The sequence below is a fragment of the Dermacentor albipictus genome, unplaced genomic scaffold, assembly GCF_038994185.2.
Source record: "Dermacentor albipictus isolate Rhodes 1998 colony unplaced genomic scaffold, USDA_Dalb.pri_finalv2 scaffold_22, whole genome shotgun sequence".
NCBI lineage: Eukaryota > Metazoa > Arthropoda > Arachnida > Ixodida > Ixodidae > Dermacentor > Dermacentor albipictus.
The window spans coordinates 2033269-2055215 of record NW_027225576.1 but is presented as its reverse complement, the minus strand read 5'-3'; the positions used below and the strand labels follow the sequence as shown (position 1 = coordinate 2055215).

Here is a 21947-nt window from a genome sequence, read left to right as displayed (position 1 = left end):
AAGTTTGCATTGCGCGGTTTGTCAGATGTGATATGAACTGTGATCATGAGATATAATATGTGCTCGGCCGCAACGTTATGTTGGGCTTCTACAATAAGGTATGCATGTGCAGATCGGTGTGGTGCCCACTTTGCGCGACTGCAACGCACAACTTCATGCATCTCGACAAGGTCTTCCTTAAATTGGAAACATGCAAGCTAAGCACTGTTTATCTGCTCGCGTGACACATTTTCCTGAAACGTAGAGTGCATATTGGAAAATTGTCATCACACCCCAGGATATGTGCTGGGACGCGTGCAAACTCAGAAATGTGCGATTCATGTTGACAAAGCAGCAGCACTACATTGGGAAAGCTATTAAACATATTTTGTTACAAAACAACGCCGTGTGATCTACATGTGCTACGTCTTTTGCTGAACATGTTTGCTAAATGACCTAAAGTCATTTTCATGGCACTGAACCATTCTCTTTGCTCATTAGAGAATTGGTGCATAAAGTGAACCTAAATGGGTTGTTTAATGTCATATGCGAATGTAATTACGCCATCGACTGAGAGTTGTTACATTAGCTGCCAAGGGAAATACAATATGCGATGTCCTCACGATGTTGCAATGCATGTAGCATCATCGTTACATAAAATAAGTTTTGCAGTTTGCGTAACGAACTGTATCGCTCACCATATACATGCTGTCACTGCAGCAATGATTCCTTCCGGGTGAAGCGGAACGTAAAATGCATTGCATGTAAATTCCCTGCCGGAATCGTATTTTTGCAGCTCTTCTTGCGCTTCATACTCTTCATCTTTTTATCTTGCAATCGTGCTTGTTGTGAGATAATTCAAGGTTGCATAGCCGGAGTTCAACATTTATTTTCAAGCATCCTTGCTCTATTGCACAACCTTCCCAGGTGAATCACTTCAGACGACAACATAACGTTACGTGTAGCGAACTGTCTGCAGTATATATTGGAGTGCGCTTGTAATGACACACGTGTTGCCGTAGCAAAGCTTTGTGCAATTGCTTTGACCCGTGTTCTTGCTGCACCAAATTCGCCGACTTAACTGACAAGGGTCGTTGGTCACTGCATTACGGTGGTCATAGGTACATTGAGTGCCTAATGCGTGCTTGTTTTTCTGCATATCAATACCTAACGATTATTTCGCAGTGTACAGCTTCATGCCACGTGACACAGCATATGCGATGTAATCGCCAGTAGAGTTCACTGTGGCGTTTACACCGCAGACAAGAATGCGGGCCTCAATGGGGACTAGTCTATTTTCAGAAAGCTTAAATGCACCATTCTGAGGCGGCATCAATAGGTATCGCCCCTTCAGTAGCCAATGGTGCTTCCTCTTCAGAGTGTGTCATTCCTCTTCCTTTATGTGTTCACCAATGCTATGGCATTGGCTCACGTTAAGAATTTCTTCAGTGGGCCGCACGCACGTGTGCGCCTTTCCACAAGTCACGGTTCTGAACGCACAGCGTGCTGTAGGAGTTCATGATCATTCAACGAGCTTCTATAGGCTCCTCCAATTAGCAAATGTACAGAGTTCACAAGGCTTGGCAGGGAATGTCTGCCTCGCATGTTCTATACACCTGCTGAAAAGAACAATCCATGGAAACGCATGCATTTACAGTGCATGTGATATGAGCAAGTGTGCAATGGTTATGCACTTGGCAAAGTATACATGTAAATCTGTTGTATGTTTTTGCAGTTGATCCCACCGCAGTTCTGTTTTTTCAGCTATGACAAAAAGGTTGCATGCGTGCTGTGCCGTCATGCTGTCAGGCACGTATTGTGTAATGGTACGTTTGTTCAAGAAACGTCTGCCGACCCACAAAAGAAACATGCTCTAGATTCTCATGTCGACGCCTTATCAAGGCAACGTACACACGTTCGGTTACGTGTCCTCCATGTTGCATTGTGTCGCATGTACTCCTACGGCACTCCAAATATAATATGTCAAGGGAAACATCATGCCCACTTGCGTACGGTTGTGTAATGAAAGCAGCTTCTATAGCTGGAAAGTTGCATTCCTATCCGTCTTGGGGCCAACTCTTGTCCTGCTTTTACTGCACCAGGGGAAGCCGTAGTTTGATATTTTCGTCACGTGGCCTGTGCACTACACGTGGAACAGGTCTCTAGTAACAACGATGCGTGAACTTCTCTTGCAAACAATGTACTTTCACCTTGACATCCTCAGAAACAAGGAATGCGTGTCCCTATGCATTGTGCAAATGAAACGACTTCATTGCAAGAACTCCATTTAGTGCTGGTGGAACGAAGGTTTCTCTGACGCCACACGCAACTTGCAATGCACACCGGCGCGCCTTCACTGGTGCCTACGGTAACAACTAGTCCAACGTAATGCAACATATATGATGAGATTGCTAGAAATGCAGTCTGCATAGCGCGTGGGTAATGAGGCGGCCATGATGAAAACAAATATGACGTAATGTCATTTGCCAAATGAGCCATGTTGAGCTCGAATACCATCGCACAATCTGTAGAACCCGATTGCATCTTTGTATCAGCTGTGGCGCCACAAAAGATGCTCAACAGCTGTTGCAACATCCCATTGTAGGAAAAAGCAAACATGAGTCAACTTCTGCATGGCATCGGCACCGCTCCGGGGACAAAGTGCCTAATTAGTCTGTTCAGGAAAACACTACCACAATGTATGAATAAGCTTCTGCATTTCAACAATCATTCTATTGCATGCATGGTGTCGCCGCACACTATGTGGCGGTTCTGTCTTTGTGGCTGACGCACTTCACCAGTGTCGCGCTGGATGGTACTAATGATTCAGCTACGAATGCTGTGCTCGCTCCCAAAATATTTGTCTCTAAGATGCTGCTATGAAGGCACTTTTACTTTTGCAATCGGGCCTTTACGACCAGTCACGCTTTTCACAAACGGCTTTCACACGAGGAAAGGCCCAGCAGTCATTGTCAAATGGAGCCCGTGCCTCGTTTATAGTGCATGTGTTGTATGCTTGGCGAGACATGCGATTCCAATTCATTGGATTCCTTCATGCGCAGATTACTCATACGGATGCGCAGCTGCGTTAATGACATACTCGAATTGCCCCGCACGAGACTATAACACTGACCGTCCACACGTTGCGAGCAGTTTCAACATCGTTGCACAATCGCAACACCTCAAGCGATGTTAACATTGCCCTGTTTCCAGTAGGAGCGCAACGCTTCTCAACCTCTGATCTGCTTTACTGTTGTTGCTTGATCAAAACCACATCGGTCAATGACACAGATTATGCGTATGACGAAACAAGTCCCACAGCAACACATGCATTTGCAGCGCACAAGGACAAGATAGCCGTTGTCATAGCATTGGAGCATCAGGGGGGGTAGAATGCCGTAAAAAATATCTGCTTCTCACGTGTTTTAAAAAGTATGTGTAATAACATTTTCAACTTCATTTCACGAGGAACACTGTGGCTGCCCATCGAGCATTGCCAAGTGCACATGACACGTCCGAGTTGGGCTAATTTTCTCTGGCGTCCACTTTCATCGCCGTTCAGTTGTCGCGCACCCTCACGAAAAAGAGAAGCACGAATCGACATCAGAATGACAGCAACACCATGAATGTGATCGTGTGACGCCAACCTAACGGTAATGATGGAACGCTGCCCCCGCCGTAACATCAGCAAGGCACAGCAGCAACATACACGCGACAGGGTAGCGACCACAAATGCGAACATGTCGGAGGCGCAACGATGCTGCAGTAACATGGGTATTGACACAACAGCGCCATTAAGGCAGCGAGAACGACCTGATCACAGTTGCGTTATGGGAACAAGCACTATTGCGTGACGACAATGCAGTGTTGATCATGAAGAAATGCATACCTGCCACGGAGTCACATTATCAATAATGCATCATGGAAGTGATAGCGCACTGAACGTACACTGCCGACTCCAGGGAGGAAGCAAAGACGTGACGACAATGGGGTGCTGGCATTGAAAAGATACCAATGGTAACACGACAGTGCCATAACAATGCCAGTGCGAACAAAACTGCTGGAGTGGAAATGATGACAACGGAAATGTAATGCTGAAGTTATTGCTATGTTACAGCAAGGGAATGATAGCAGTGGTGTTGCGAAGGTTGATTAACGACCATGATACGATAACGATGGCATGGCGACACAGGAAGTGATAGTATGAAAGTGCACTGCCATGAAGTGACGAGATCGAGAAAACAGCGTTTTGTTTTCAGATGTGTGGTGCACGCTTCGGTGCACCACCTGTTATCGCAGACTTCCACCATCCGCGCTACATGAAGTGTTTAAACTACATATGATGCACACGAATCCTGCAATTTTCTTTCCATGACCCTGCACGCAACGGTATGACGTCAGCGGTGCGATGTCACATCACCATCCACGACAGCATGGCGGCAATGCTGTGAGAATAGCGAAATTGCATGATGCAAATGGAATCGCACCAACCGTGGCGCGCTAGTTGTGGAGATGACATATAATCACATTCAAATCACCTGCCTCACTGATCTCCTCTTATTCCCACTGAATGTAGCGTTTCCTGGCCCTGCGTCTGGTGGTGCTGCTAAGATGTAGCCCCGGCTTCGGCCGTGGCGGCCGCATTTCGATGGGGGCGAAATTCGAAAACACCCGTGTACTTAGATTTAGGTGCACGTTAAAGAACCCCAGGTGGTCGAAATTTCCGGAGTCCTCCACTACGGCGTGCCTCATATTCAGAAAGTGGTTTTGGCACGTAAAACCCCATAATTAAATGAAAAAGTTAAAGATGTAGCCAGGAGCTAGCTGTGATGCCAGTGGCACGACAACCAAACTGACACATCATTTTATCTTTGACCCTTCCATTCCGGAAGGCCTGTTGAACAAGGCAGCTGCCAGCACAAAGCAATGCTGAGTAGCACAAGCCATTGCCTAGAAAGTGCACAAGCACCCCCTTAAAGAGAACCCAGAAACATCACTGCAAACACACACACACACACACCTCTATCACTCACAGGACATGTCGGCACGTGTAAGTCACATGGGGCAGTAACTGCCCAAAACCACAAACACTTCTAATGCACAAGGAGATGGCGGCAGGTGGCACACGGGAAAAGCAAGGGGAGGAAGCAACAAAAGCACAAACACACCCATGCAGGAAGAACAAGTATCAGCAGATGGGAGCGTCTGGTACAAAGCCACGCACACTTCTAGCGCAGATTGACAAGCGAAGCACATGGCAGCGTCTGGCACAAAACAACCGACACTTCGAGCGAAGAAGGGCGAGTGTTAGTGCATGGCAGCCGCAAGGTAGCGCAGCGTACGTTGTAGGAGCATATGCTAGTAGCGCCAATACCTGCATGTGTTATCCAATGCTGCTGAAAAAAGCTGCGCGAGCCTACCGTTGCAGGCGACGTGCATGGCAAACTGCTCTCTGTACTTGCCGTAAGTGCTGGTTACGAGCAATCGAGGGTATTGCAGTTTGCATTGCACATGCCGCCCATCCGCGCAAATGTAGTGCCCGCCTGGCTCGAGCTGCTGTACTCTTGTGAGCTTGTGCTGCTTGAGGCGTGCGGGCGGTCGCCGTCGTGGTCTTCGCCTTCAAGGTACACGTGGAGCGCATGCGGCACATCTGCGTCAATGCACAGATTGTGTAGTGCCGCACATGCTGCCACAATTGTTGCTGCCTTTTTGGGCCCGTAATGTAAGGTGCGATGTATCGGCAGGCATCGGACGCGGCTCTTTAGGACACTTATGCAGCGCTCCATCGCTGACCTTGTGCGCAGCGTTTTAGCGTCCTTCCGGTGTGTGGAGGGCAGGGTGGCCGGGTGAAGGCGTCAAGAGCCATGGCTCAAGAGGATAACCACTGTACCATGCACAAATACAAATACCAGTCACACTATTTCTGACATCTTCCACAGTATAGGACAACATGCACACGAACCGCGTACTGTTTTCTTTTCAAAGCAATTTTGTTACTACTCATCCAGCAGGTACTCGCCGTCTTGGACGGCGATGCAGCTGCTGACGATGCGCGTGCGAAACGACGCGTATCGCCACGCGTGCTCGTCGTGACACGAGCCAGCGAACCGCGGGTCAACGTACAGTACCCTCATGACCGAGTCACACACCTGAAACACATTACAGACAATATTGTGATGGTGATGCAAATGACTGTCCATCAATTGTGTCTCCATTATTAGTGCAGTTTCGTTTAAAACTGACCACCGTTGCACTGAGGGCGTAATAGCCCTTGCGGCACCAGTACGTTGCCTTCTGCGCAGGAGGGAACTTCGGGGCGACAATGGCGATGAATGTGTCATCCGCACACCCAATCACGCCGCCGGGCCTGCCGTGCTGCAAGGATTCCAGCTTGATGGCTGCTCGCTCGCTGGCGATGCGTGGGAAGGCCACCCATCCTCGCTCCTTCGCAACGACAACAATGGCCCGCGCGACTTTCGCGATACAGCGGCTCACAGACGACTGCGACATGTCAATCGTCGCCTCGCTGCCGACTGACGACTGGAAGCTGCCAGTTGCAAAGAACCTGAGGGTACAGAGAACTTGGTCCTCAACGCTCAGGCCCCCCGCTGTCAGCGGCACCGGCAAGTGTGCTAGCTCACTGCAAAGTAGCCGGACGACAGTCTTCGTCATTCGGAAGTGCCGCCGAAAAGCTTCTTCCGTCATGCCGAAGGCGTCACGCTTGGAGCGGGTATGCCGTTCCCGCCGTCGCGCGAGGAACTACGTGACCAGAGTTGTTCATGGTGCTGCTGTTAGCTGCTCCAAAACACTGCCACCTACACTTGTCACTCCCACAAGGGAACACAACCTAACACCACCAATAATACACAAATCATCGCCTGGAAACAACATGTGCAACACGCCATCAAAAACACTACTATAAACTACCAGCTGTCTAGGCTCTACTTGACTCCACCAGAGACGTCTTCGTTTATTCCATGGAGGAAGGAAAAAGATAGGAGGGAGCATTACGTCATGCAGCCAGGCTTGGCAAGCGAACGCTCTGTGAAGCCACAGTCGCGGCCCCAACGCGTCACCTCTTGCGTCGAGATTTGCCGAGACGTTTGGTTACCGGTAGTTTTTATTCGGGCCGCGCTCGGCCGGCAACGGCTAGCTGCTCACATGGAGGTCCCCCATGGCTGCTCAGCTCCTTTGCCTTTATCTCTGGTGACATTTTTCTCTGAATGCTTGTGCCGCTTCGGCGGTTTCCTGCAAGGCATGTGTTCTGCGCGAGTTCCGAGATGTTCACAATCCAACGTCAGCGCATTTAGGCTACACGTATACTTCGGCCGAAGTAAGCAGACCGTGGTGAGCGACAATATACGATATGTATTCGTCACATTTGTGACGGAGGCCTTGCCCGTGTGTATGCGAGCATTATTGGTTTGCATTGTTGCTGGATCAGTGGCATCTTGCGCATGAGGGTTTGCATGCATGCGATTAGGCAAAGTTCTGACTGGTATTGCAGAAGGCGTAGCAGTGCTGAATTTAGCGTCACAAGCTGGCGGCTGGACGTAACTATATTTATTGAATCGTGTTTTTTACTAATTGTAACAACGTGTCATTGTTTCGCATTATTGGCGGCGCCTCTAGGACAGAAAAGCTAGAACACGGACTGGTCCGCCGGGAGGTGCTCGCCGAGGCCTGCGCGTGCCAGTGGTGTGTAAGATCGGCTGTCCGCTGTTCAGCCTCCGCGGCCCCAACCAACGGGCCGCCCTGCTTCCAGCTTTGATCCCCCCGCTACCCCTTGGATGCCCTGGAGGTCATGCGCCGTCTGCTCTATTATAACCTCGGGTGCTCTCCTGAGGCCTCCGTTTGCCGGTTACACTTGCCCTCCTGGAGCAGTGCTTGTAAACAACGCAACATATCGTCGTGACGAAAAAAGCGACCCACGACTTACAGAATACCAGTGAGAACCTTGCCTGCGATGGATCGTATTGCGGGAGCAGAGTCATCCTTGCAGGCCGAACGCGGTGGGGCGTATTAGCCTCAGATGACACTGACTCCGGTAATTAACGGCGGAATGTTGCGCCGAGTGCCGCTAAGTCGTCCTCCCGTGTACGAGCGACCCTGCCGGACAGCCCGAGTGTCCGACACTGAGGCAGAGGGTAGCATAGCGGCGGCACGCGGGCCGCGAAGAGAGGATGGACGAGATAGTAGGCCGAAATGACAATGACCATGTGGGAGAGATACAAATATCGAAATAAAGAAAGATAGGTGCACAACATAGAGTACCTTTTTTCGCACCTGGCGCGCCAACATTTCCGTGTTGGTGCTTCGATTCTCTTTTTCGTTTTCAAATGTGAAGGTGAGTTGCATTTGCTGTGTACGTTCTGCGTATATACTGTTGAATTTTATTTTGTTTATATCTAAGTTTAGAATGACAAGGCGCAGGGGAGCGTCAACATCAGATTTTACACTTTTTAGCTGAGTTTTTGGTTGCCTCGAGACCGGACTGTGGGCTGTGCTGTCTCAGTCAGTCGGTGGCGTATTTCTGCAATGTGTACACTGCAAATTTGTGGTCAGGAAAGCCATCTCAGGCTGCATACACGCTGTTTGTGGGTGTATAAGAACTCTTTCTGCTAAAGTCGTGCTGGGCAGTACGCATTGGTTAGTCTGGTAAGAACTTAACTGCCAACAAACATATTCACGGCTGAAAGACACGTACACATCATGAAGTTTTCTACATGTGACAATCTCACCTGCGTTTTCTTGACTCGATAAGCCTCTTGTGTGTAACTCGTTTCACCGTATTCAAATCAATTGAGTCAAGTCTGTCTGCTGAGTCAAACTGTTCAGCCTTCACTATGCATATATTGCAGCCTTGCGGTATGCACATGTATGTTGAATGAATCCTCTCTCGGGTACAAAGTGGGGCAGCTTCTGACGATATTGCTTGAATAATATGCTTACTTTTTAACTGCAGAATACCTCAACGTAACGGATCAATACGATAGCAGATGCACATTTAAGCAATAGAGTACCACGTAGGCAGAAATCGAAAAAAATAATACAGCATACAGAACAATAGGAAGCACAGCATTTTATTTTTTGCTATGGGGCCGAATTATGGCAAACAAAAACAAATCAAGCTATGACATACTTCGTAAAACATTATTAAACGCTAAGATACGATGAGGCTTTCACAAACGCAAGTACAAAAATGATGACATAGCAGACAGTAACAACCAATGTTGGCTTCTATCGTAATCTGGTGTCAAGGTAAATTACTGTGCACCAAATGATGTAAACATGTCTGACCATATTGAAATGTAATTTGTCAACCAATCTGTAGACTAGAGAATGTTGAACTTTGTCATATTCGAAGAGGTTTTCTAAGGTGTTCTGTGCAAACAACAATAATAACAGCTAAAGAAGTGGACAAACTTGCGTAAACAAACGTTGGGCCAGTATGTCACTGATGTGTGTGACATAATAGCTGAAGCTGTAAATGTAAGACAATAAAACCAGCAACGTAAGCAATGATAACGTTTGCAATTTCTCATATTTTGCCTGGATCTGAGCAGTATGCATGCTCGTCATCAATAGCCTGCACACCTTGATGTAATGGCTGATAGTTTAGAAGCAGCCTTCGTGCTCTTGTAGCATTTATATGCTCGTAGACGATGGCCTCGCCAATGAACTGGCGCACAAAACTTCGATGTGGTCTAGCGTAAGGCGGTTCCCACTTGTCACATCTTGTACTTGGTTTTCAGCAATAAGACGCTTAAATACAGCAGTGAGCTGTCCTGCTGTAGGATTATCATTACAGCGGTCAAATGATCGAATCGCTGAAAAAAAACTACTCGAGGGGGTCTTCACTTACTTTTGATGTTGGAAGATATTTGAGCACCTGCTTATCATGAATTAGATGGCTGTAAAGTGAGGTGACACTCTGCATACAAACTAAGAAACCAATAAATCCAGTTTTCCGGTTTGTTTGGTGTCAGCAGCATTTTAGTGTACATTCTCTTAATGAGGAAAAGTATTGTTGGCTTCTTGCAAATGTGAAGTCACTGCATCTACATTTGAAGGGTACAGTGACGTTTTCCACCCTGCTCTGCTTAAAACTGTGGGAGTATAGAATGTCGAAAACATTATTTACTTATAAATTTTTCTGTGGTTGATGAATCCAGCCGCTTAGAAACCTTATGGGCTTTGCATTCGGCCAGAGCATCTGCAAGTGATGTGCTAAACAGCTGGGCTGCCACGGACGCTTTCATTGGCTGGGTTTTGCCATTTATATGTGGCTGCCTCAGCTTATCAGCGATATGCAAACCCTCCCTGTATTGTGCTTGATGAAGTTCTTGCAATGTGCTGCCACATAATTTTGTTGCCCTCAACATTTAGGGGAACCTTCGTGTGACAAAGTATTCCTGCTAAGTTTCAGCATGTGGCATGCATCAAGTAGCACAAAGGTGGGTTCTTTTGTGTCCGAATGTAGGAAATAAGTTGTTAGCTCGGGCGGTTTCAGTTTGCAGCCAGGGTTACGCAGCATGAAAATATTTGCAGCAGCTCCATCGCAAGTCACGCTGACTACATGTGCACCTTTATCATGTACAATACGAGCTGCTTGCAATACTATATTGGACCGTTGCTCCCCGCAAATTCCATCAACAAGAAAATGCGCAATTGGCAACTTCCATCGACTATTAACTGCCACGAACATGACCACAAGGCCATCTTTTGTAACAGGGAGGCTGTCGCCATTGTTGTCTGTTCCCATGTTAGCATAACCATGAAAGCTGTTCCCATCCCATTCAACGTGTCTTCGCATCACCTCCTCATCAACAACGAATGAGCAAAGTGTAGGGTGGCCAGCCTGTGTGTTTTCATGGAGTTGAAGTCCTAGAGCTGATAATGCCTCCTCAGAAAACCGAGGGGCCCCATTAACATGCTTGTACCATTTTGACAATGTCTTAGGGTGCCGCAAGTAAGTGTGAAACACATTGTGGGCATACTTGTGTGCCCTCGGTGAATAGAGCATTACCTCTGTGTAACTAGAAATTTAGGCCTGTGCAGTGTACCATAAGTTACGATAAGTGTACATGTAACCAGACATGCCTACAATGTCTATTGAATTCTTATTTTGTGAACGATATGATACCTTATATTGTAGCAGGCGCGATTCAGGTGCGAATGTAATCACAACACAATCGCAGATGCGGTACATAAACAGAGCAGCAACTTCATCATCTTTGGCATCAGGCTTTACTGCCACCAATGCGACAATATTTTTGAGCATTCATTGATTCTCAAGAACATGAGCGTGAAATTCCTGATACCTGAACAACGAGGAACGGTGGAAGCAGCGGACACCACAATTTGCCTATGTACATCAGCAGGCTGAAGGTGTGCTAGTAGTGTAGCTTGTTAGAAAAACAGCATTCAATTTTACAAAGGTAAACGCAAGCGCTCTGAGCTCAGGGGAATGGGCCTTTGCAAGTGATGTACCTGATCTTTTTCTTTATTTATTTTATTTTCAAATACTGTTTGCCGTCTTGGCCGTAACAGGGTGGGTACAGCAAGTTTGCACATAGCGTAAAAAATGTAAACACTTTACAAACCTAAATAGGACATGAAGCAATGAATGTTGGAAGTACAATGCAAAACAAATTACGAAATACAGTAGTTTGGCTAAGAAATACATGTTTCTAACATTGTGACAGTGATATTGGAAGCAGCGTAAAAGAAAGACTATTGTATGTATTTCTAGAATAGTGTGACAATGTTTGCACGGCACTACTAAGATTCAATTTCATAAAAGCTTTTAACCGCGTTCCTCAAAAATTTTAATGCTACTCGACTGCAAAACAGACGCCGGCAAACTGTTCCATTCCTTAATCGTTCGCGGAAAAAATGAGTAAGCGTACATGTCCAGATGTGGTTTTGGAATTGAGAACATGCAATGATTGCTTGACCTGACGTTTCTAGCCTGCCTGGGAGCGAGATAGGGTGTGATTTCAATATTGAAGTGGCCTTTTGATAACAAAAAAAGAAATTTAAGTCCAGCCAACTTCCGCCGTTGAACGAGTAGAGGCAAATCAAGCAACCGAAGCATTTCGGAAACAAAGTCAGTACGATAATACCGGGAAAGAATGAACCTTGCAGATTTTCTCTGTGTCTTCGCAATGCGGTTTATTAATCCTGATTGAAACGTATCCCAAATGACACTGGCATACTCTAACGTTGGTCTAATGGAAGGTAAATATGCAAGTAATTTGACGGGCGTCGTTGCTAGCTTTAAGTTTCGGCGAAGGAACCATAACTTTTTTTCTGCAGCTCCACAAACTCTGTCTATGTGTGATTTCCAACTTAGTCTTTCGAAATTGTTAAACCTAGGTATTTTATCGTTTCAGCTTCGGTTAGAATTGTTGAGTTCATCACATAATTACACTAAATAACATGCTTTGTCTTGTTTGTAACTGAGCATGACTGATTTAGATTCGTTAATCTTCATTTTACTTTTTGCGGCCCAGACTTCTACAGCTTTGAGGGCTTGACTAAGTGACGCCTGATTGTTTTGGCTATTGATATCACGATATAATATAAAATTTGAGCCAGTTCTCGTTTCAACAGGCCTTCTCTACAGCGGCCAAGATTTTCCAATGCTTCTAAGTTTTCGTCACAAAGAATGTGTTTCTTTTTTAAATGTCCTGAATTACATTTGTAGGCTTGGCCACCATGCGCTTCAGGTGATGTTGAGATTGCTGCAGATATTTAATCTTCTTCCTTGCACTGGTCCACCTCCTGAGGCAGAAGTGCTTTCTCTGGAGTTTCGTGTGAAGGTGAATTCTGCAAGCTGGAGTGCCATAAGATGAAACCTTCAAGCAGCTTGTGTGTTAACACGAACACTTCATTACTGATTAGTGTCAACAGAATGTCTTTTTTTGAAACTGCTATTTGTTGTATCTATACTGTGTGTCCAAAAAGTTACTGCTTAATGAAAGAAGAGTTCTTAAAGTTTGAAGTTTTACACCAGCGCGGTTGAGCTACAGGAGATGGTTAAGATGTCCACCACCACCTTGAAGACATGTCTGCTCACAATGCTGCTGCGTACCGTTAAGTATTTAGTGGATGTTTGCTAGAGCTATCTGTGCAATGTGCTGGGTAATAGTGATGTGCAGTTCTTGCAGTATATTGTCATACTAGCTACAGGCCTTTCGTAGAGCACGTGAAACTCATGTCATTTACAAGTATTTCATAGAGCACATGCAACTGCTTTGTCACTCACAAGTGTAATTTTGTTGTTCATTTTAAGATTACACCAATATCTAATAAATAAATGCACTGCAAATGGCCTGTGTTGAACATATACTCTTGTGATGTCCGTTAAATGACACTGTAACTCAGGTAGTTTATTAAAAGGAGATGCTACTCGAAACAAATATTTATTACGTTTACTGGAGTTTTCAAAATACTGTTATTCATAGCGTTTTTTACGTAGATTTCAAATGCAATTAGTGCTTGTGCAGCTGCTATATATTCTTGGCTACGTTCTGCACAACTGCAAAATATAGTGCTTTTTCGAGGCACTTCCTGAGGTAATACATTTTCGACGAAAGCATCATGCTGTAGCTTCTTTAGCTCTTTGTAGACTGCAAAGTGCCCAGACATATCCAAACTGCACGTATAATTAGTGGAACCATGTAAGAAAAAATTTGTACTCGACGTTTTTTCCACGTGCCCATGCGAATAACCTTGTGCACTTGTAAGTATCTTGTACTAACATTTGGCGTGCATATTCTTCAAGATATGTAGAATGCTGATAACTGCTTGAAACTGCAATATCTCCCAGGAGTAGTTGCGAAAGTACGAAGTTATATTTCATGGCCTTCGGAAGGAACTTTGTAAAAGTGTCCTGACTTCATTTTGCATAGTTCCAGTAAGTGTACATGCTATTTGGATAGATAACGGCACTTCGCAGTGTAGACCGAGCAAAATAACCTACAGCACGATGCTTTTTGTGAAAATTTGATACACAGGGAGGTGCCTCCAAACATGTATATATTGTAGTTCTGTAGCATTTACTAAAAAATATAGGTGCTACGCAATAAGTTATGACATATTTCAAAGCTACATCAAAAACTGTATGGAGGAGAAAATAACTATTGTGTGCCGTGCGAGTTGGTGGGGAGGGCCAAAGCCCCCCCTAGGTGACGGCCAGGAGTTCGTGGGTCCTGGCGGCATCCTCGGCCCGCTGGACGGCCTATAGTTGATCCTCGAGGGCGGGGTTGAGCAGCGGCGCTTCCCGGCGCGTGCGAAGGCTGTTGCTGGAGGCCGCGTTCCCATTATTGTTATGTATCCCTCGGCATTCCCATAATATGTGCTCAAGAGTGGCTCTGGATTCACATGTGTTGCATTTGTCCGTTTGACATATATCCGGATATATGATATGCGAGACCGCAGTATTCGGACACGTCATAGTTTGTAACTGCCGCCATGCGACAGACTAGTTTTTGTCAATTTTGGGTGAGGTGGGAATATGCTCCTCTGTAACCTATAGTGTTCCGTGATGTCAATATATGTGGTCGTTCTGTCCTCTCACTCACTCACAGCACCGTTACGTCCAGACGGGGCCGGAGCGTCATTGCAGACTGCGGCTCGGTCCGTAAGCCCTCGAGCCGCGTCCTGTGCCGCCTCGTTATTGCCGTCCTCCGCGAGGGTGTGAGCGGGTGTCGATGTGATGCATATCTTTCTTTTGTAATTTTGGCCTCCTGCAAGAAGAATGCGTAGTGCCTCCGAGAAGATTCGGCCGTTGGCAAAGTTTCTTACTGCCGTCTGAGAGTCGCCGACTATCACGGTTGCCTTAGTCTGAGCTACTGCGAGCGCTGTGGGTAGTTCTTCCGCTGTATCGTTACTTGTGCGTATCGTCGCGCACATCTTACACTGTTTCTCACTATCGATTACAGCTGCCGTAAACCCCCGTCTGCCACTGTATTGAGCCGCGTCTACAAAGACTGCGTCATTGTCGCTCGCGAATTTCTTCTCTATCTGCTTCGCTTGTTTGTTAAGTGGACAGTACCTTCGTCACTACAAAATATCACTGTTTTATTGGCACAGAGAATGCAATTAGCGTTGCTAAGCGCAAACGGAAGGTCATATATGAAGTAAAAAGAAGTGGGCCCGAAATGGAACTTTGCGGAATGCCCTGGTTCGTCGTTATGAGCTCAAAGGAGAAATTATTCAGTTTAGCAGCCTGAGGACGCTCAATTAAATAACTATGCATAAGGTCTAGGCTGACCTGCATATGCCTAAAAAATCCTGTTTTAAAAAAAGAATGATGTGATTGAGTGCACCAAAAACCTTGGCTAGATCAATGAATAGGGCCCCAAAGCTAAACGCGTTACAAATTGTTTTATGCGATCAGTGAATGTAGAAGGAAATACAGTTCAAAAATGATACACATAATACCAAATAAATGCACAGCATAAAAGTCATTAAACAGTGTAAGATATTGCGCAGTTATCAGAGAGTGAAATTTTTATCAGTGCACGAAAGGTCAGTAAGGTTCAGTGTGCTCGAGAGTAGCAGTGCCTAAAGCACGAGCATTCACTGAGAAGCCTCGTTAGGCAAATGGGCCTCCTGTCAACATCACCTACACATAGGCATAAGAGTACTCTTCCTTTGCGGGTGGGGAACTAAGGAGAATAGGATACGTACACCATGCATCCGTTGGCTTAAACCTAAAGGAGCAAGACGAGGGCATCAACACCCATGCCCTTAGGCAACCCTGCACGTTTTTCCGCATTGTTTCTGAACGTAACGCACATGCATGCTTTTTTTACTTGCATTAGCTGGAATAGGGTCTTCGATGGAATGTTTTATCCATTATGATTAAAAAGGCTTGTGCTAAAAATATATAAATGAAAATGCATGAAGAAAGAACTTCTTAGTTCCCATTTCTTAAGCTTCCAAATGGTTTGTATTCTGAGTAAAATGTCAAATTTTCTCATTTGTTTCTGTGCCTGATTAATTAATATTGAGCACCTGCATGTAACTGCAGAAAGGTGCACGCATTTGTAACACTTAATACATTTGATAATTATCTGGCATTCAACATTCGTGCATGCACGCATGCACACACATAGGCTACAAGCTTATCAGACAATACATTTTTTAATAGTTTTCTTCACTGACATTCATAAACTACTGAAGTAACGCAACACAGCAGGAGCAGAATACTAAACAGTTTATTGCTCTGCACTTGAGCTTTTAAGCTACTGAAAACCACGTGACTAGCGACACTCGCTGCGGCTGACCATATCGTTTCTTGCTAGTAGCTGATAAGGAACTCGGCGCACAAGTGTGCTCTATAGACCAGGCTGCATCTGTTCCCCCTTCAAAAACCCAGTCGCTCCGGCGGGCGCCTTGGTCGTGGTGAGCGGCGAAGTTGCATTGGGCCCGCGTCCGATGTATTTGTTTGTCGAGTCTGCGGCCGGCTGGAGAGTCGCGGGACTGTAGTGCGCCGTTGCACTTGCTTCTCGAGTCTCCGTTGCCGACTGTGTTTCCGCTGAGCTCCTTTTGCGTTGTCGCTTCCGCTAGCCGTGTCCGCAAATGATCCAAGGTAAATGCACCTGGTAGCGAAGCTTCCATAGGAGCCCATACGTTCAAAACATGGTGGTCCATCGGCGGTCCATGGGGCTTAGCGCCATCTGTATGTGGTGGGAACACTTCCGGCGGAAGAAAAAATAATGTGACGCCATGTCCGTTAAAAGCAGAAGTGACGTCATTTTGTTTCCGAAGGCGCGAAATTTGTTTTGTTGTTCTTCCTTTGGAGCTATATATTCAAATGCCCTGCCATTCGACTGGATGGGCGTTTCGAGCTTTCAGCGTGGAAAGCGATGCAGGAAAAGGCCAGCCGTACGGTTGTCAAAATCGCATCCGTGCACAGAACATACTTTCTTTGGAGGCGGACGAAAGCTTTAGGTGTAGAGTGCTGATCCTATTGCTGGATGCCAAGCCCGTCGGCCAGCGCGGTCGCACGAAAACAACTACACAATTATCTGGCGGTCGTAACTCACTACATTTGACTGAACAGATTAAGAAGCAATGAAGCTACCCACGTCACCAAATTCAGACAAACTTTGACAAGCAAGAAAGCACAAACTGTGAGGGGGGCGTATTTCAATAGGTGATACGAGTGCGCCTTTCTGCCCATTTCAAGACGTGCGTTGCATTGCGAGTGATAGTGGCGTCAACGCCCCCTGTAGCGATGGGCGCTTAAAAGAAATGCATTTATTAATAATAATAAAATTAAACTTGTATTTTCTTAACTCGTCAAGAATGTATAAAATTGTCTAGGAATTTTATTTTCGTTGAATGAATCTAACTGTGTCTCGTTTGAATTAAAAAACGCGTTTTTCTTTCCCAATGTTTGTTCCCTCCAAACATAGTCGCGCTTCAATCGCTGCTCCCATAACCCCCCATGCTGATGTCGGTGACAATCTGTACTGAACCGCTTTTCGCCCGAAGCTTCGCGACCTATTTGGATCGACCTTGAATGATCCACATGGCGGCGCTGTATTCCCAGGGGTATCTCAAGCCTTACCATGCGATTCCCCTTCGTCGTTATCACAGTCCCTGGTAGCCATTTTCGCCCTTGCTGAAAGTGGCGGGACCAGGTGCGCTTTCCAGGTGGAAACAGTGGTTGTGTATTAGCCGACGGGAACTGTTCCTGGATCGCGTCAGCCTCTGCTGGTACCTCGCCTTCTGGGAAGTGGGCAGACAGCCTTGTCCGAGGTTGGAATCCAGTGAGCAACTGTGCGGGTGATTTACCACTCTCGAGAGGTGTGGATCTGTAGGAACAGGAAACGGGACAACTTTTCCCGTGTTGTGCCGCGTTTGTTTTTCTCGAGACACTATTTTATTGTTCGCACAGCCCGCTCCGCCAATCCATTTGATTGTGGATGGTACGGTGCCGTCCTGACGTGGCGTACGCAATTTTCCTGCATGAACTTTGCATTGCCGTGCTCGAGAACTGGGGGCCGTTGTCCGACACCAGGCACGGCGGAATACTAAAACGGGGAAACTTTCTCTGAGCAGCTGAACAGTTGTGTCTGTCGTCGCTGCTTTCACAGGCGTTGCTTCTATCCAATTAATTCCTCTGTCAACTAGGATAATGATTAGGTAACCATCAACAGGGCCTTCAAAATCCATATGGAATCGGTACCACCGCTTTCCTGTCGTGGGCCCCGGGGAAGGAACTTGCGGCGCAGGCATCGACCAACACTGTACGCACTTGGGGTAGCCTTGCGCCAACCTTTCAATGTCATTGTCCAATCCGGGGTACCGGAATAACGTACAGGGTCGATCACACTTGTCTAGAGTGGCCCGAAGGCTGCTCCGCACTGCGCCTGCGACGCCTAGCGACAAGCACCGGGTTCGAGATGTGTTGGCCGATAGCACCATGAGCGTGGGCGCTGCGGCATTCGCGGGCGGCCAAGATACAGGCCTGCGTGATTTGCGGGTTGCGATCACCGGCTTTTTATCACTGGATGAGCACTGCCAGTTGAGCTGCGAACGTGATACGGCTAGAATGCTGTGGGGCGCAACGCGTTCGAGCGATGCCATACCGCCGGAAACATGCTTCCGCGAAACAGAGTCTGATAACGATTGGGATTCGTTTGCGCAAAGCAAGAATAAAATTCATTTGCTTTACAGCTTTCAAAGGGTGACACATGTCACAACCCCCGAAGCACGTGATTATGCATTTATTTAGACTATTTTCAAGGGAGAACAGATGTAAAAAATAACGATGTCGCAATAAGTGTTTTTGCATTGCGTTACTCGTTTGTGAGGCTTATGAATATCCGAGGAGAAAAACCTTTTCGGCTCGCAGGTTAGTGGCTGCCTACCATGCCACATTGGGGATGGTCCGTAGGAAGGAAATAAATAGAAGCAACAGGTGGAGAATTTCCCTCATAAAATTGTGATGTTGCAATGGTTTATTGCAATCGAATGAACGATTTTTTACTAGTGATGTAAAAATAAAACACCGAAATACAAACTTAATACACGCAGAAGAAACCAACATACAAAAGAACATGAATTATAACAATACTGCATGTGATGAAGAATTTGGCGAATATTTCTGCCCTGAAAAGCAAATGACATCAGTAAAAGATAGGACCTCCTCGCCGTTCTTTCACGGAACGGATTCTCTTGGGAAGCGAATCGCACAACGAATTTACGAAATCAGGCAAAAGCCGCAGTCGTTCCCACTCTTCCTTTACGGCTTCCCGAAGTTAGTCCCCACTTGCCGTTGTAAGAGAAGCCTTTTTTGACAAACTGTTTTTCATGATACCCCACACATTTTCTATTTTGTTGAAATCAGGGCTTCAGCTGGCCAGTCCACCCTCATGATTCCTAGACACACACAGCCAAGCTCCTGGACACGCTTGGCCGTGTGTGTCGGTGCGCCATCCTGCTGCAGCCAGAAAAGCCCGTCAGGGAAAGGGCCATCAAGCACATATGGCACCAAAACAGTCTCCAGGATAGTCATGTATGCCTCGGACGTCATCCTATCCGTGAATCGGTAAAGTGGTTCGAGGCCGGCGTGGTTTACTGCTCCCCAAACGTGCACAGAGGTGCGGCCGCTTCAACGAACGCTCCATACGTATTGCTCGTCTTCGCTGCATTGCATTGAAAGGGTGTGAAGAAAAAGCAAATAGATCAGATTACGCAGCACATGATGTCCAAATGGATATATGGTATGCTTTTCAAGTGATAAGAATTGAATGCATTATAAACGCTGGTTTCTTTGAATCCTGCTAACTGCAACCGGGCAGCGCAGGCACTACTGATTACACCTTGGACCGCTATACTTTAAACCCTTTATTTTTTAACGCGGTAGATTGCCAGCGCTTCACAGCATCATGGAAAGTCATGTTTTAACACTTGATTTGGTTCTTTTGCAATTTGTAAGCACCCTTCGGCACAAAAGTAAGGCTTACAACGGTAGAAACGTCGCAGCGCATGCTGCATTGTCGCCTATGGGCTGCACCCTTTCGTCATGCGCTGCTTGTCTCCGGCAGTTCTCTGAGGTATTTGAGAACTTCAAACTAATCTTGATATCTGGATCGAAGACAATGTCTGAAGCATGGAATTTAGCAGGCATCTTGACTTATGCGAATAACTGTAATAAGCCAAAGTAAGAAAAAATTTCATAATATTTTTTTCAGAATTACACGAAAAAATAATATATCATCGTGTGGTAAATTATTTCCTTATTGTCCCGATGTATATATTATAGATTAAGGTGCAGATGGTCAGGGCTCAATTTATGCTCAACATGATTATTCCGCACTCACCGACACTTTTCAGGCCGCCAACATCTCTTCTGCACGTCCTATTTGGTGCAAAAGGTGGCTTCGTCTGTGAAAATCACAGCACGCCAGTTGTTTGGTGTCCATGGCTCGTACGATGAAGCGAACTCCAGTCGAACTTGCCTGTGCGACTGTTCGGGACGAGTCTTCTGGGCCGCGACCATGCTGTGGATTCCACATTCATGAAGCCTTCTTTTAACGGTGAAAACGCTTACATGAGACAATCCAAGCTCGTCTTTAACTTCCCTGGCAGTCAGGAAAGGGTCCGCGACCGCCGCAGCAATGATGAAACGGTCTTCTTCGACGGACGTCGCCCTTGCGGGACGCCCGCGTGCGGCGTCTGCTATGCGGCCTTCTTTGTAAAAAGCCTGTATCACCCTGCTGACGGTGGCCATGGGCCTCCCTGTCACGTTGCAGATGGCTTTATGGGACATTGGGCGACCCATAACAGCAATCGCACGCTCTCTGTAGTGAAACGTGGAGCCATGAATGAGACGGCAGTGATCTTTCGGCTGCGTGTGATTGCGATCCTAGTGGTTCGCGGCTGTCTGCGCAAACGTTCACCGGTGCCCCAGGTTTCGCGCAGACCCGCATGGCAGAGCAAGCATGCGTGGTTCCGGCGGTATCGCATCGCTCGAACGCGTTGCGCACCGCAGCATTCTAGCCGTGTCACGTTCGCAGCTCATCTGGCAGTGCTCATCCAGTGATAAAAAGCCGGTGCTCGCGACCCGCAAATCACGCAGGTCTGTATCTTGGCCGCCCGCGAATGCCGCAGCGTCCACGCGCGTGGCGCTATCGGTCAACACATATCGAACTCGTTGCTTGTCGCTAGGAGTCGCAGGCGCAGTGCGGAGCAGCCTTCAGTGTGATTGACTCTGTACGCGCAAGCCCCTTCATGGTCCCGATTCCTGGATGCGTATCGTATAGCTCGTTCAGTAAGCACTGTCGGGCTGTCACCGGCACGACCACATGATGGCCCCAGTAAATCAGGCTATGGCTCACGATGAGCTCGCGTCGGCGGGTGAAGTACGGAAGCAGATGCTGCTGTTCCTTGGCAAGATGTGATGGCCATCCAGGCTCGCTCCATTGCCCGACTTGCCGAAGTGTGTCGTCCTCCTGGGTGAGAGCAATTATTTGTTCAGCTGGAAGGGCACTTGCATCTAAGCCCTGCGTGTGGAGTACATATTCCATTACAACTTGACTTCCGCGTTCATGATCTCCTGGCAAAGGCATGTGATTAAGAGCGTCCGTGTTACCATTGTGCAGCCCCTTGCGGTATTCCAGATTGTATTGGTATGCTGAAAGAATGAGCGCCAAACGCTGAATTCGAGCTGCCGCCATCTGCGTAAACGGTTTGTCTGGGTGGAAGAGCCTGGAGTGGCTTGTGATCCGTTGCTAACGTCAAACGGTTGCCGAACAGGAAATCGCGAAAGCTTGAAATTCGTAACACCAAGGCCAGCGCTTCTTTCTCTATTTGCGAATAATTCCGTTCTGCTGACATAAGCGTTCTTCAACAAAATGCTATGGGATGGTCCACGCCCTCACTGCAGTGAGATAATATTGGGCCTAAACCGTATTATGAAGCGTCACACTCTAGTCGCA

At 46.9% G+C, this 21947-nt stretch overlaps 2 protein-coding genes across 2 annotated transcripts in view; one reads left to right on the top strand and one right to left on the bottom strand.

Moving 5' to 3' along the window:
- The window catches only part of LOC139052373 (uncharacterized), a 224955-nt gene that overhangs the window by 16755 nt on the left and 186253 nt on the right, over positions 1-21947 (top strand). The window lies entirely within an intron of this gene.
- Positions 5976-6684, bottom strand: LOC139052418 (putative nuclease HARBI1). The gene is made up of 2 exons (XM_070529513.1): positions 6223-6684; positions 5976-6128 (listed from the first exon to the last, which is right to left on the bottom strand). Exons 1-2 carry the CDS (start codon positions 6682-6684, stop codon positions 5976-5978), a joined length of 615 nt encoding a protein of 204 aa, XP_070385614.1.